Source organism: Thamnophis elegans, chromosome Z (assembly GCF_009769535.1).
Source record: "Thamnophis elegans isolate rThaEle1 chromosome Z, rThaEle1.pri, whole genome shotgun sequence".
Lineage (NCBI taxonomy): Eukaryota > Metazoa > Chordata > Lepidosauria > Squamata > Colubridae > Thamnophis > Thamnophis elegans.
Window position 1 is genome coordinate 31,583,728 of NC_045558.1, and position 15,499 is coordinate 31,599,226.

Consider the following 15,499-nt stretch of genomic DNA (forward strand, 5'->3'; position numbering starts at 1 on the left):
AAATACTTCTGGAAAAGAAAACACCCCTCTCTAAACTACATGCATAATTGTTTTAATTCTAAAATCTCAGAAAGTTGCTTTGTTGAACTCACAACCTCTCAGAATTGAGCAGAACAATGGTGTTTGGCCTTCTCTCACACGATTTGTAGAAACAGAAAATAGAGAGGCTGGATCAGCATTCTGACCAACACTTTTATATTTGCATTGTTAACCCCACAAAAGCACAGACATTTTTCAACCTCGTTTGATAAGATATTTGATTTGTAAACTTACCTTAGGATACTGATACGTAAACAAGTTATTTACACAAATTAAATCTATTCTCCTGTGTTATTTTCAAGGGTGCTCGAGGCTTTCCTGGAACTCCTGGTCTGCCTGGATTCAAAGGAATAAGGGTGAGTGTTTTATGGAGACATAAGGGAACCTATTAAAATAGTGACACCTTAGAAGATAATATGTAAAACTGTTCTTCAGAGGTGCAAGTACCTCCCAAAGTTTTAGAGCACATTTATAGAAGATGTTATCATCATGAACTGCTGTAAGAAACTAGAATTAGAGAATCATCAATTATACAGAAAGCAATATATTTACTGTAACTATGAAGTGCAGCCTTTGTTATTAATAAGAGAATTGGCATTTATTCTATTTCCTGCACCTGTCAGAAGCAATAGCATTCATTCAGATCAGAACTGACTATAACCATTGGTTATGGAACCCCACTTAGCTACACTAAGCAGGAGAATGTTTAAAGAGCTAGTTTCCTAATAACATCAGCAAAGAGTTCAGTGGCACATCAACAATCCATTCTAATCAGCTATCTTGGAAAGGAAGAAATACAGGAAATGATAGTGCTCATGCTTTCTATAAAATTCCATTCATGCATCCAGGATAGAAGAAAGGAGTGAACAGAGGGACTGTGAAATTATAAAGTTGAAGGTGTCATCTAAAGAATGTGTGGACACTTCCCTCTTTGAATGTCTTATCATTTAAAAAATATTGTTCCAGATTTTTTATTTATATTTCATAAAAGTAAATGTTTCTATATAATAGGGACACAATGGCTTGGATGGTCGCAAAGGAGAACCTGGTGCTGCCGGTAACAAGGTAATATAATTACTATAAATAGTTTCTGAGAATATGTACTGGAAACTTGTAAAGTCAAGGTAAAAGCCCAAAGGGACACAGCAAAAGATAGAGATTTTAGCACAAATCCTGTTTCAAAAAAATAAAAGCCATCAAAATTTTTACTTTTCCAGAATTATTTATATATAAATAATTTTAGTGAGAATGAACAACAAATATACACATGGTATTGCAATCATGTATTTACTTCCTTTAGAATAAAGTCAAATGAATTTTGTGACTAGATCAATGCAGAATGAGAATTAGATACTAAGAAACAAAAAAGCAAGAGCAAGGCTGTTCTTTGGAAGTTATTATAAACAGGTTGCCACTTATTCTTGAGATTAAGATTCAAAAATCTTGCAAGGAGAGAGTCAGAGAATGAAATATCTTGGATCTCCTTTTTGGCAAGTAATCATATTCATTAATTTATTCAGTTCTTTCTCCATTTTGTTTAGGAAACACAATGATGGTAGAAATATAACTTGCAATGTATTGATCCCAGGATTAACTATTGGCCCCGTGTATCAGACTTAATTATACAACATCTCATGTTTGTCTAGACATTACTTTTAGAGTATATCCTGGTTTTTCCCTAAATTATATCACAACCTTTGTAAATCTATTGAAGAGGCTTTTTTTCAAGTTAAAACTAATTTGTTTTTACTGAAAGCTTAAAAACTGCGGCACATCAAAATCAAACCCCTCCAAATACCTACCTAACAAATTAGGTATGCATTTGGATTATGTAATATTATTCTTGGAAACATGCAGTGATGACTATGTATAGATCCATCTTATGTTATATATTTCGTTTCTCCATTGAAATAAATAGGAGAATCCTAGTTGTAGGGAAGTTGTAAAATTTGCTTTATCAGTTCAATATCCATCAGATAAAACAAATGGATAACATTACTATATATTAATTAAACTGTGTCGAGAACTAATCTAGTCAACCAGATGTGACATTTAACTTTCAATCAGCTGTGATATTTAATTTTCAGCCAGTAAAACATTCAAACAAATATCCCATTTATATGAATGTGGCTAAATTGGAATTCCCATTGCTAGGAGACTCTAGGTTGACTGGTTTGTCTGGACAACAGCCAGTATTTATTGTGTCCTTTTAATAGGGTTTGAAAATGTTTAATTAAGTATCACATTAAAAAGCTTTGTTTGATATTAATATTGTTAAGCGTATGGTTAGCTGCCCAATGAACCAGATGATTAAGAGTGGATTTGACATTATTACCCACCTATTGAGTCATTCCCAAAGAAAGGAGATAGTGATTGATGATGATTTTGCATTAGATTTTAGAAGCATCAGCCTAAATTTTCTAGCACTTCTTAAAATATATCCATAGTAATCTGAGGTGTATTTGCTCTTTATAGGGTGAACCTGGTGCCGCTGGTGAAAATGGTACCCCAGGACAAGCTGTAAGTGTTTTCTCTTTTATAACTTGCATAGGATCAAATTTATCAAATATTCTAAAGCGTCATTTATCAATCTCAGTTGCATTGCCCCCAGTAATGATAGCCAAGAAAATTAAACAAACTTCATGATACTATTCTTATGCTTACACTATGCCTTATTAAATAATTTGTGTGTACTTTGCTTTCAGGGTGCTCGTGGTCTTCCTGGTGAGAGAGGAAGAGTTGGTGCTCCCGGTTCTGTTGTAAGTTATTTTATTCCTCGGCAACAGGGTGTTTATTTTCTTTGGTTGTAATTATTTTATTTTATACCAGGAATTTAAAATTTATATTTATTTTCTTTAGGGTGCTCGTGGCAGTGATGGAAGCGCTGGCCCTGTTGGTCCTGCTGTAAGTCTTAATTATCTTCTATCCAACCTGTTCTTACTTTGAATGATGCAATCAGTGAACTGTTACTGGGCCTATCTCTGTAATCCATTTCACCTCTTCACCTGCCCTTTATTTGGTGCATAACAGGGAGTTTTCGAAACAATTTTCAGTTATTTCCAAATGCGTATCAAGGATTTTCATTTGTATAATATTTATTGTCGTATAAAACAATGAAAGCCACATTTAAAGAGTAATTTTGAATTACCACAGTTTAAGACAGGTATTAATTCTTGGCATTTTGGAAATGAAACATTATCAAGCCTTGTTCTCAGGGAATTTCGACAGACTGTTCAGCTAAAATTGCATGTTTTCTTCCTGGATAATTTGAGGAACAATTGGATTACAACCACACCTTCATATTTATAAAGAATATCTTACTTTTTAAACAGGTACATCACATTTTTACACAAACTCCTAATACACTACTAACTTTGCTTGATTTTCCCAACGTGGATTTTAGTTTAGTATAGTTAGTCTGTCATCTGTAACCAGAGAACCCATCTAAGTTGCTATACAGTCTGCAGAAGCAAACCTCGGGTAAAAGCAGGTTCTGTTAGTAGTTCACAATATATTGTAGTGAATCTTGAGTGAGAACCTGGTTTACCGGTACTACATGATATTGCAATCCATGATATTTCAGTAGATATAAAGCTCTAGGTTTTTTTTTAAGCCACAAATTCTTCCAAAGCCCTCAAGGAGCTGACAATTTCAGCTTCTCCTTGCTGGCAGTGCCACCCCATCACTGCTGCACCTGCTTCAAAAATATTTTGAAATGATTTCAGAACACATTTCTTCTCTTACCATTTTTCACACTCGGTTTTTTTCTTTCCTAAGTTAATGCTAGTGAATTTTTTTTTTCAGTAAAAATATTTATGCCATTCCATTGAATGGGGTGGCATAAAGTATATTTTAGCTACCTCATTAAATGTACCAGACTTAATTCCTGTTTTCTGTGATTTAGTTCTGTAGATATTTAACCATTAATTTTGTCTTTTATCTTGCAGGGCGCTATTGGTCCTGCTGGCCCTTCTGGATTCCCTGGTGCTCCTGGAGCCAAGGTATGAACAAGCTTCAGAATGATAAAATATATAAAAAAAGATCCTCAAATACATCAAGAACAAACAACTTTCAAACGTAAAGCATCTAACAGCTTTATAGTTTTTGAAGAAAATAGAGGATTTCCAGCTACTAACTTATAACAATTGTCAACTGGTTAGTCTCATATTTTTGAAGAAAAGAGTTTTATGAGTGTATCTCCATTTTTAAAGAATCTTTAAAAGTTTCTTCGAAGATTATATGGTTGACTACATCGCTTCTGATGTACAGCAGCCTTGTCAGTGATCATAACAACAAATGGTAGCCATTTCAAACATTTAGGTTAATCAACTTTCCAAATCTGGTAACTGATTTTTTTAGAGCCACTACTCTAGTAATGTATCCTTCAAAATTAAAATTGTAGGTAAGGTGGAATGAAATGAGGTAATTGTTTTTCACAGTTCCATCTTTTCTCCCTCTTTCATAAAATAAGAGCTGCATAAAATTCTGTTTGCTTTTCTATCAGTCAATTATTTAAGATTATTTACCTGTGTATAAAGCCCTTTTTTAAAAATGCCATAGTTCCTATGACACAAATATAAATGTAGGGATATAAACATGTTTTTAAACATTTATTGGTTTTTGATTTCTCAAATAATACTATGCTTGAGGCATGAATGTTATATGCATGACATTTTTTCTAAACTAAATATTAAAATGACTGTAATAATTAATTTTTCATCTCATTGATAGGTACAATGTGATATTGCCACTGATACATTCTACTAATTGATAGATTTAAAGCACCTAAACCTTATCTACCCCCTTAACAATTTCATTAAATTTCAAGAATTATATCAAAATAAAATCATGTGTATAAATACCTTTTAAGCTGTCCTCTAAACTATAACAAGAATGGCTCAATTCTAGCAAATGTTTTTAGAATAGGAAAGCTCCATCAAGGAAAAAGAAATGTTACTGATGTTAGACAAATTCATGATGAAGTCTCCAAACGGTGCCCCATTGAAAACACTGAGCATGGGAAGACTGTGAAGGAATAGATTTATGCAGAAATGGGCATTTGCATCAAATTTAGCAGCTTAAATTGGATTTTAAATTAGAGTTGTGCTGATAATTTAAACTGAGTTATCACTAATTTGCACTAAAACAAACCACATCTGTCTAATACTGTTATCCTGTCTTTGAAAACTGATTAGTCCATGGTCTCTTTCTGACAGGGTGAAGTCGGTTCTGCTGGAAATGTTGGCCCAAGTGGACCTCCTGGCCCCCGTGGTGATATTGGACTCCCCGGTTCTGCTGGACCTGTTGGTCCTGCTGTAAGTGACACAGAATCTCTGCCCTTATAAATTTGGCTGTGGGATTCTGGGAAGTCCATATGCCTTAAAACTTCTGAGGTTGAGAAGCACTATTTTAGAGCAACTATTTCCAACTTGATATTCTGCTTCAACAATATTACTACAGAATACTCCCAGCCAGTATGAATTCTGGGAGTAGCTTTAGTTGAATAAACTGCACCCAACAAATATGAAATTATGACCCTATACTTTTGTAAAATCAATTAATTACATATATTTTGCTCTCTTTTTTAGGGTAACCCTGGTGCCAATGGCCTTGCTGGTGCTAAAGGTGCTACTGTACGTATGCTTGTATTGAAATCAATGTATTTCCCTATGGGGAAGATCGCTCTTGGGGAAGACAATCCTAGCATTGTAATATGGTTTCCTTTTTTTCTTTCTCTTTGGACAGGGTCTTCCTGGTGTGTCTGGTGCGCCTGGCTTGCCTGGTCCTCGTGGTATACCTGGTCCAACTGGTGCCGCCGGTGCAGCTGGTGCACGAGGACTTGCTGTAAGTTGCCTTAAATGCACTTAAACCTTTTTGTATTTGCTGCTTTTTCAAAGTTTGAAGTGCCCAGTTTTAATACTGAATGTTTTAATTGGCTATTAGACTTGCATCTACTCTGTAAGCCTGCCTGCATCTTCTGGATAAATGGTGCACAATTGACAGATTTTCAATATCCTTAATATTCTGCATCTAGATTTAATATGACCACATCTCTTTAAAAAGTTTTAAAATATATAATTTATTAAATCTAGAATTCATGATGTTCTGCGCTATTCTTTCAAACTATTTTTTGAAGGAGGCCTTGTGATTGTTTCTTCATGTTTGATTAACTACTATAATCAAGTTCACAACTGACCACTTGGTTATGCACAATTGTGGTATGTAGTGAAAAGAAGTTCACTATAAACTGACCACTTGATTATGTACAATTATGATATATAGGGAAAACAATCTCCTCTATTAGGTTATTGTTGCTTAATCATGTCCTAAATGTATAAGCATCCTATTTTCCACCAAGATTTCTCCACCATTTAACATTTTAAGTCCATACTGTAAACTTATATGGTTATCATTAAATTGTAAGGATTTAAAAGAATCCCACAGTCACGTTGTTCACTACTAGCTGAAGTCATATTCAGCACATCCTAGCTAAATTATCTGTCATGGTATATAAACCACATTTCTTATTTTTTCCCAACTCATCTCTTTCTTCTGATCTCTGAATGTATACATTTTCAAAGCCATTTTTATGAAATTACCATAAATCAAAGTATAATGAAATATAATTTTGCTAAAATGATTAGGCAGGAGCAGAGAATATTTATTTAAAGATGCCCACTCCCTTAAAATTCAAACAGTAATCCAAAACCAGAATCAACTTGATTGATATGGGCGAGCATCTTAGTGTGTTATTTTTAAAGTTCGCTTTTCACCTTACAGTTCTTCTTGAAAAATGTGTACTTAGAAGAGAAGAAATTAAAATACTCTCCTCTGATATCGTGTTTTATTTGGTTTTAGGGTGAACCTGGTCCCGCTGGATCCAAGGGAGAAACTGGTAACAAGGGTGAGCCCGTGAGTATTAATAATGACATGAAATATCTTTAATTTTCAGAATGGCTTTTCATCCAAGTGAACTGGGTTAACAAACTAGTGACTTTTCTGCTCTCTTTTACACTCATAGGGTCCTGCTGGCCCAGCTGGTCCTGCTGGTCCATCTGGTGAGGAAGGCAAAAAAGGTCCCAACGGTGAACCTGGATCTTCTGGTATGCCAGGATCTGCAGGTTTAAGAGTAAGTTTCTTCCATACCATAAAAACAATGCTTGGGAAAATCAATAGGGAGTATTCTGTAGTGCACATCCTTCATGAAAAACATATTTAGTCTCCGAGCAGTTACAAAACTAAATAGGCCATTGGAAAGACCTATTATGTACCAGTTAAGGTGTGAGAAGTTCCTAGAAAGATCTGAGTTCAGTTCCCATCCGATAACGGAGGTCAGTGGGTGATCTCTCTTTCATCATACTGAAATAATGAAATGAGGAAAGGCTTCCAATTTGCACTGCTGATTCCAACCTAAAGGCAAAGATGAAAGCTTTTTCCTTTATATATAAAATGTGGGGGCTTCTTTACAAACTCATGTAATTGCTGGATTTGGTCCAACAAGACACAGTTTAGGATCATGTTCCTAATTGAAAGGTCCCAGATACCAAAGGAAAAACACAGACAATTAAATAAGAGAATTGGGGATAATATGCTGCATGTTAAACTCTTGTGGATGCCAGAGTTTATTTATTTTTACTTTTTAACAGTCCTGCGCATCATCTCCAAATCTTCACAACCTTAGAAATGAATTATGATATGATCTGCTTCTTTCGTAACATATAATTTTAGTCCCCTGAACTGATTCTGAGAAAAGAAGCAATTTCCATGCACAAATAATGAATGAAAAGAAATAATAGATATACATTCATGCCTATTGCAACCTACTTATGATGCTGAAATCATATCTTTCATACCACAGAAAAGCTCTGGTTCTTTAAGTTTTTTGCTGCGCTATAATCCATAAAGATACTGAAAGTCTAGTATTTAAAAGACTCACTTTTCAGTTTCAATCCCACATGCTGAGTTCGATTTAAATGATAAAGTGCCAGAAAACTAACATTTTGGATCTTTCATTATGTCTATTCTTCCACTGAACAAAGAGATATCCTTTGTCTATTGCAATGTAAATGCTAATGCCTTATGTGTTTACCGAAGCCTTTTTCCAGTTCTGATCAAAAGTTGTGGTTTCTTTCATAGGGTGTTCCTGGATCTCGTGGTCTCCCAGGATCTGATGGCAGAGCTGGTGGTATAGTAAGTTTTCAATTTTTTTTACAATCAGTTTTATAATTTAGACAAACAAACTCCCTGCTACCCTACCCCCGTAAAGTCAGCCAGATTTCTGGCAATGCGCCCTAATGCAAGCCTCTTCTTTTCTAGGGCCCAGCTGGCAGTCGTGGTGCTACTGGTGCTGCTGGTGCTAAAGGTCCCAGCGGTGACCCAGGCCGCCATGGTGAACCTGGTCTCATGGGTGCAAGAGTGAGTAAAGAGGGATGATCTTGTGAAATCAGTGAACAGTTTTATATAGCAGCTGTGTTCTGAATTTACATGGGCTTTTTTGCTTACCCATGGCCACTTTTTAAAACATAAACATTTTTAAGAAAATGTATATCAGATCTAGTAAAGGGATCTTCTGTAGATTCATGACCTTAACTGCCTCCCATACCTGCGCTGTAAAACAGATTCCTCCTCTTCATGTTTTAGACATACGAAGCTGAAGTTTCAAGCTCCCCTATATTAGGTTGTCCTCCTATGCTCTTTTCCCCACAGAAAGTCACACTGAACTGAATAATGGGTGGTGGTGTCACTTTTAAATATATTTGCACTATTTTGGCAGATAAAACTAATTGAATTCAGTAGGGCATCTCTAGATAACAATTTTTGATTGAGAATTCTGCATTATATTACATGTATGCCCATATTTAAAAATGCACGTAGAGTAAAATTAAGTTTCCCATTCCAATTTTAAGTAACTCAAAAGGCACATTAAGGCTAAATACTGTATCTATGTATATTTAGGGTCTCCCGGGACAGTCTGGAAGCCCAGGTCCAGCTGGAAAAGAAGGTCAAACTGTAAGTATCCCCTTCTGTTTCGTTCTGCAAAGATTGAGCAGTAGAGACATAGATATTTTAAATGCATTTTCTGGATAGCATCTATATTTTATACTGATGTTTTCATGCTAAATTTTAATATTTGAATCCTATTTTTCTGAGATTTTTTTAAAAATATGGATTGTTCAAGAATTAATAACTAAGCCATGAACTGGAATTGCATTTTTATGTATATTGTATCTAAGCAATAGCTGTGTGGCCAAAGCTGCTAATTTAATATTTATTAATTTTTTACTAGTTGTGTAGATCCATTTCCATATAATCATGAAGGGAGGAGGTATTTTACTTGGGGGGGGTATCAAACTACTGGACAGCGCTATAAAGACAGCCATGTAGCAAAGTAATAAACTCTGAAATGTCTTCGCAGCCAATTTGAGATGTCTTGCTCTCAATGGTCACATAATATTCAAGCAGTGAAACTATATGTTACAATGCAAGATCTGAACTTTTCTTCCTGCAGGGTCCAGCTGGACCTGATGGTCGCTCTGGTCCAACTGGCCCAGCCGGTCCACGAGGTGAACCTGGAAATATCGGATTCCCAGGACCAAAAGGTCCAAATGTAAGTACGCTAGAATATTATGATGTTGACAAATAATACAACAGCAATTTACATTGTGTTCATAGCACCAATTTTATGGCACTCCACTAAATGGCACCTCAGCTGTGCATACCAGAAGTGTACTACTCTAGTGCTAAGATATTTGTCTTACTTAACAACATTGTGCTGATCCAAGAATGCTTTGAATTTAGCTAGCAGTCCCATTTATGAAATCCTCTACTTTGTCATTTTAATTATTTACCAAGAAAAGGGCTGAGCCTCACTATGAAGAATTTATTTTCAGCTTAACGATTACTTTAATTGTAAACCACTTATTGTTTTAACTGATGGTGGGTTTCAATTATATTTTCTTTATTTCTTTCACTTTGGTGTGTGTGTGAGAGAGAGAGAGGGAGGGAGGGGGAGGGAGAGAGAGAGACAGATCGATGTTTTAATTTTTTTTTTAACAATGCTCGGATAAGGAATGTTGTGGGTGCAGCATTTATTTGTATTGATTTCTTCCATGGTTATATACACACATAAATATGTCACCTGAATCTTGCTCAGGTGTGAATAAACATAATGCCATTGAACTGGAAGAAATGGCAAATATGTTTGGTTAAATGCACCCACAGCACTGAATCTAATGATAACATATCAAGTTAAATCCATAGTGGAATAAATTGCTTAGGAGACCCGTGGAACTGTTATCTTTGGATGTATTTGAGGCAACTTCTCCCTTGGATAAATATAATAGCTGGTTAGAGGCATGATGATTTGTCATTTCTCTTTCAATTCAACATTTATGTGGTTTTGTGCATATACATTTTCACTTTATGTATTTTTTAACTGGGAAGAAGTTCCTCAGGCCATATGGATGTAAGTGTAGCCCAGGATGTTTTATTCGAGCGGGACTGGGGAGCCCATCCCTTTGGCAATTGTTTGCTTGCCAGTGAAAGTATGCAGGCTAAAGCTGTATTGCTGCTTGTTCTTTTATCAGAATTCCTAATTTGCTCATTACTTCTTAATCTGAGAAGGGGTGAGCCAATAGATAGCAACCTTAAGCAGGAGAAGCAGCAGATTAAAGATGCTCATCATGATATGACTTCTGCTAGAGCAGCCATCTCAAGACATTCCCAACTGTGCCAACTATAGACACTGTACAGAAATGTAGAAATCTGGAGCCAAGTATTGTGATGGGGTTGCTATTATAATTAGTTTTAATGCAGTAACATATTTAAATGTGTTTCATTTTATCAGGGTGAACCTGGCAAACCTGGTGACAGAGGCAATGTAGGTCTGACTGGTCCACAGGTAAGTAAGACTATTTATACCCTACTTTATAACTTAGTTAGGGAAATAAGTTTTACAAAGTTAAGAACCTGCAATAATTGAATAATTTATAAAACAGAAACAGACTGCTCTATTTATAAGTTTTCTGGTGGTAGTCATAAACTAACACTTTGAATGATGGTTACATGAAATAGAAACAGATACTGTACCTTCTAAGACATCATTCAGGTATCTGTATTATTTTACTTTATACCTTAGACCAGTGATGGCAAACCTATGGCACGCATGCCAGAGGTGGCACACAGACTTCTCTCTGCTGTCACGCGTCTGCCCCCAGAACCCCGTGGCGTTTCTTTCATAGCTTCTGTTTCCCTGCAAATGACAAAACAGAAGCTCACGAAATAAAAAAAATCTTACCTCTTGGTGCGCTGCCAGTGCTGGGATGCCCCGCCTCCCACCAGCCAGCTGGTCTTTGGGCCTGTGCTGCGCATGTATGTTTTTGCACGCACACATTTCAGTTTGGGCATGTGCACATACATAGTTTGGGCACTCTAAAAAGTTTGCCATCACTGCCTTATACTATATACTTTAGCTTATTGTAAGAAATTAAAATTTTCCCTACTTATCTTCTGGATCCAGGACAATATTTTTAGGAAAGCAACCTACACTAACAGATTGTATTTTAAGCCACACTAATATTTTATAGCAGTGGCCCCCAACCTTTTGGGCACCAGGGATTAGTTCCGTGGAGAAAGGTTTTTCTGTGGATCGGAGAGGCATGGTTTCATGTGCTGCCTGCATCCAGTGGTCAGGGCTTCATTTGTTTGCATGGCAGATTTTCTGGCATGTCCCATCCCAATGCTGGTCCACAGACCAGGGGTTGGGGACCCCTGTTCTATAATACAATACTGAAAGTTTTCATATTATATCTACTACCCTGTTTCCCTGAAAATAAGACCTCCCTAGATAATAAGCCCAATCAGGCTTTTGAGTGCATGGACTAAAATAAGGCCTTCCCCCCAAAATAAGCCCACCCTGAAAATATTGCAACACAGTAGCAACCTTGAGGTGATCATGCTTGCTGCCTCCTATACCTCAAAATGAATAAGATCTCCCCGAAAATAAGGCCAGCCGCTTATTCCAGGGGTCAAAATAAAATAAGACCCTCTCTTATTTTCAGGGAAACACAGTAGTGAGAGTTCCATATTCATTGAAAGCAAAGTTTCTATCATGTTGAAATCAGCTCTTGGTAATTTAACCCAAAATCATGGAAATAATTAAGTAAGCAAATAAATTCAGTGTGTGTTTTAGAATATGATTGTCCACACTATGAACAACTGAAGCTTTGTGGTTCTAGGGTGCTCCTGGTCCTGATGGAAACAATGGAGCTCAAGGTGTACCTGGTCTCGCTGTAAGTACAAGATTCATCCTAGTTAACTTTTGATGATTTTTTTTGTCAATGATTTATTTCTCAGCATTTCAATTTTAATTATTTAATTTAGGGCAATGCAGGTCCAAAAGGTGAAACTGGCCCCGCTGGTGCTCCTGGCTTCCAAGTAAGTAAACTTACATTTTATCCACTATTGCCTTTTCTTGATCTGTAATGCTAGAATTGAATAAAGGCTGTTCAAATGCTGTTAAACATCTCAACAAACCTTGATGACTGATAATATAGTCAAGCATTTTATCCTACCAAGTAAATTCAAATGCTTTACTAAACCTACATTGCTGGTTATATCATATCTTGCAAGGTGCACTTGCAAGTACTAAAAATAGGCATGCATAGAATTCAAGTCACTAAGCTTCAGTGACTCAAAGATAATCTGGTTGCAGGGATTGAAGACACTGTTCTTGATTGACAATAGATACACACGTTTGCTGTGTAGGACTCTGCAGTGCCTCCAATTCATTTCAGAAGAGGTGTTTTGCAATAAACAGAAATGTGAGCTCAGCCCTGGTTGGAAGTTTATTAAAGAAATTAGATTTGCTTGGCGAGTCACTGTGTTGACATCACTAAGCATTTTGAAGCATCTCTTTCAAGTCAGATTTGAAGTACTTTATTGCCATGTTCACTATATGCAGGCTTAATGGATGAAGCCAAGACATGGAAGGACTTGGGAAGGGAAATCAGAAACCAGCAGAGAAACTGAGATTCACAAATAGTGATTATTTTCATGTAGAAGGCTGGTTTTACAAGGAAATTTTTGATTCCTTATTCAAGAATGAATAAGATTGAATAGAGCAGTGCCCTCCCCCAAACTTTTGGCACCACAAACCGGTTCCGTGGAGAGGGTTTTTTCTGTGGAACGGAGGTAGTGTGGTTTAGTATGCTGCCTATATCGCACAGATGAGGCTATGCTTGGTTGTGTGGCCCAGTTTCTGGCAGGTCGTGGAGCAGTGCCTGTCCATGGACCAAGAGTGGGGGAACCCTGGAATAGAGTACAGTAATAGGGACAGATGAAGATATTTTATAGCATGACCTGTGGTTTCCCTATACACACATAAACACATACAGCACATAAACACATACAGCACATAAACAAGTTGCAGGAAATTGTTTTTCCTTTATCTGTTCATTTATTTTCCTATAGGGTCTTCCTGGTCCCTCTGGTGCAGTTGGCGAAGCTGGCAAACCAGGTGAAAGAGTAAGTAGTAAAGTAATACAGATTATCTCTCATGGTTTAATTAAGAAAATTCTAGTTTGATTTGACACAGTTTTGTTTTTAACTTGCATTGGATAAACTGCAGATTCTATTCAGTAGTTTGGTCTTTCCAAGTTTGGACTCTTCCAAGGTTCTTCCATCATCCCCAGATCCTGGAGCCATTAAGAAATTGTACAAAAAGAATGAGATTAAAGGAGTGATTATGTCCCCTGGGAAGACATACTTCATAAAGTGTCTGAGAACTAGCAGTGAGGTTTCCATTTCTCTGCTATAATCAGTGCACTAAAATCAGTGAAAATAGCATGCCAAGCAGATAAATATTTCTTCAGCATTATTTGAAATTCCCCTTTTTTCATATGAAGTGGTTATCATATACCTCCCTACCCATTTTCTGGCAAGTTGGAAAAGCAAACTTACTGCTTCTTTTTGTCCTCTGAAACAGAAAACAAAATGCTGGGGTTTTAAAAAGGGACTATTAAAACAAATCCACCAGCTTAGTTTATTTTCAGACAGCCTTCAACAAGTAACCTATGCATTGGACACAAGTCTCTCTTTATCTCCAGAGTTTTCCTTCCTTTTAATCTCACAATTAAGAGTAAAGTCTTCTGATTCCTTGTATTCCTTGAAACTAGCTGGTCACTTCACTGATTTGTCCATGTAATTTTCATGCCAACAATACAAAACTGGTTTGCCACATTGCAGCCCCTTAGAACCTTTTCCATTTTCTAACGTGGGAATTTCCTGCCAGAAAATCCAAGTAATAATTATAACCAGCACTATTTCATTTTTGAGATCAGCCAAGATTGACGAAGCACTGCAATATTCTTGAGTGAATCTCATAGCAACCCATCAGTCTGACCTAGCATCATTCAAAATCTTATAGAGAATTTGAATCTTGAGTAGTCATTCACTTGATATCCCTCAAACTATCACATCTTCCATAATTTCCAGCTATAGGAGAATAAAGACTCCTAGAATTCCCAAATCAAATGGCATTTAGCCAGACTAAGCGACAATCTGGGGATTGTAGCTCTAATTCATCTAGATTAGAGAATACTGTACTGCCACATAAATGTCATGTTCTGTCACATAAATGTCATATTCTGCCACACAAATGTCATATCCTGCCATAAAGTCAAACAGCATTTGAAAAAAAAAAAACCACAAATATTGTTCTCTTCCTGCAGTACCAAACAGCATTTTAGTGGCCAAGGGCTGAATTTAAATTATTCACAAGTTATTTTGAACTGTACAATGCATTTTACTGAATTACAGCAAAACTTGCAGAAAGGTAGAATCTAGTTTTACTCCTTTTAGTGAGCTGATTGTCTTTCTTTTGCTCAGAATATCTATTGCCTTTTATCTTTCTGGATGAAAATATCTTAAAAAATCCTTTTAAAGAATGTGTTAACAAACCTTTATTTTGTATCTAGGGTGCTCATGGTGACTTTGGACTTCCTGGCCCTGCTGGCTCAAGAGTAAGTATATACTTTCTATATTTTAGTGGGGGTTTTTTCGGCTGTATTTGAAATACAGTATTAGGTAGTATTATACTATAATTTGAAAGTGTATGAGAGTATATAAGTTTCTTATCTTGTAGAAATCAATATTTTAACACGAGTTCCTATGTAGAAACGTAGTTTTATCATATAGTTAGATTTTTTTGAACTTGACCATAATCATTTTCTAAAGATTATTACAGGAAAATATAAATATTGAGATAATATTTATATTTTATTATTTAGTGTAATTTATAAATCATGTAATGTACATTTAATAGGACCCAGAACAAATAAAAACTGTAAATACATAACTACTGTAATCCCCAACATTTCCTATATGTGGTTGTAGTTTCTTTAAATACTTTTTATGGACAACTCAGACCCCACTGATGATTAGTAGATAGGTAGGTAGGTAG

At 36.1% G+C, this 15,499-nt stretch overlaps 1 protein-coding gene across 2 annotated transcripts in view; it reads left to right on the plus strand.

Moving 5' to 3' along the window:
* The window catches only part of COL1A2 (collagen type I alpha 2 chain), a 53,139-nt gene that overhangs the window by 16,338 nt on the left and 21,302 nt on the right, over positions 1 to 15,499 (plus strand). The window contains exons 11-30 of one of the 2 annotated variants that reach the window (XM_032235695.1): positions 342 to 395; positions 1,051 to 1,104; positions 2,515 to 2,559; positions 2,745 to 2,798; positions 2,899 to 2,943; positions 3,987 to 4,040; positions 5,256 to 5,354; positions 5,628 to 5,672; positions 5,785 to 5,883; positions 6,898 to 6,951; positions 7,061 to 7,168; positions 8,176 to 8,229; positions 8,356 to 8,454; positions 8,995 to 9,048; positions 9,548 to 9,646; positions 10,886 to 10,939; positions 12,276 to 12,329; positions 12,421 to 12,474; positions 13,510 to 13,563; positions 15,015 to 15,059. In XM_032235695.1, coding sequence (XP_032091586.1) covers positions 342 to 395; positions 1,051 to 1,104; positions 2,515 to 2,559; positions 2,745 to 2,798; positions 2,899 to 2,943; positions 3,987 to 4,040; positions 5,256 to 5,354; positions 5,628 to 5,672; positions 5,785 to 5,883; positions 6,898 to 6,951; positions 7,061 to 7,168; positions 8,176 to 8,229; positions 8,356 to 8,454; positions 8,995 to 9,048; positions 9,548 to 9,646; positions 10,886 to 10,939; positions 12,276 to 12,329; positions 12,421 to 12,474; positions 13,510 to 13,563; positions 15,015 to 15,059 — 1,278 coding nt within the window. The remainder of the gene's footprint in view (positions 1 to 341; positions 396 to 1,050; positions 1,105 to 2,514; positions 2,560 to 2,744; positions 2,799 to 2,898; positions 2,944 to 3,986; positions 4,041 to 5,255; positions 5,355 to 5,627; positions 5,673 to 5,784; positions 5,884 to 6,897; positions 6,952 to 7,060; positions 7,169 to 8,175; positions 8,230 to 8,355; positions 8,455 to 8,994; positions 9,049 to 9,547; positions 9,647 to 10,885; positions 10,940 to 12,275; positions 12,330 to 12,420; positions 12,475 to 13,509; positions 13,564 to 15,014; positions 15,060 to 15,499) is intronic. The other variant, XM_032235696.1, reaches the window with a different exon arrangement.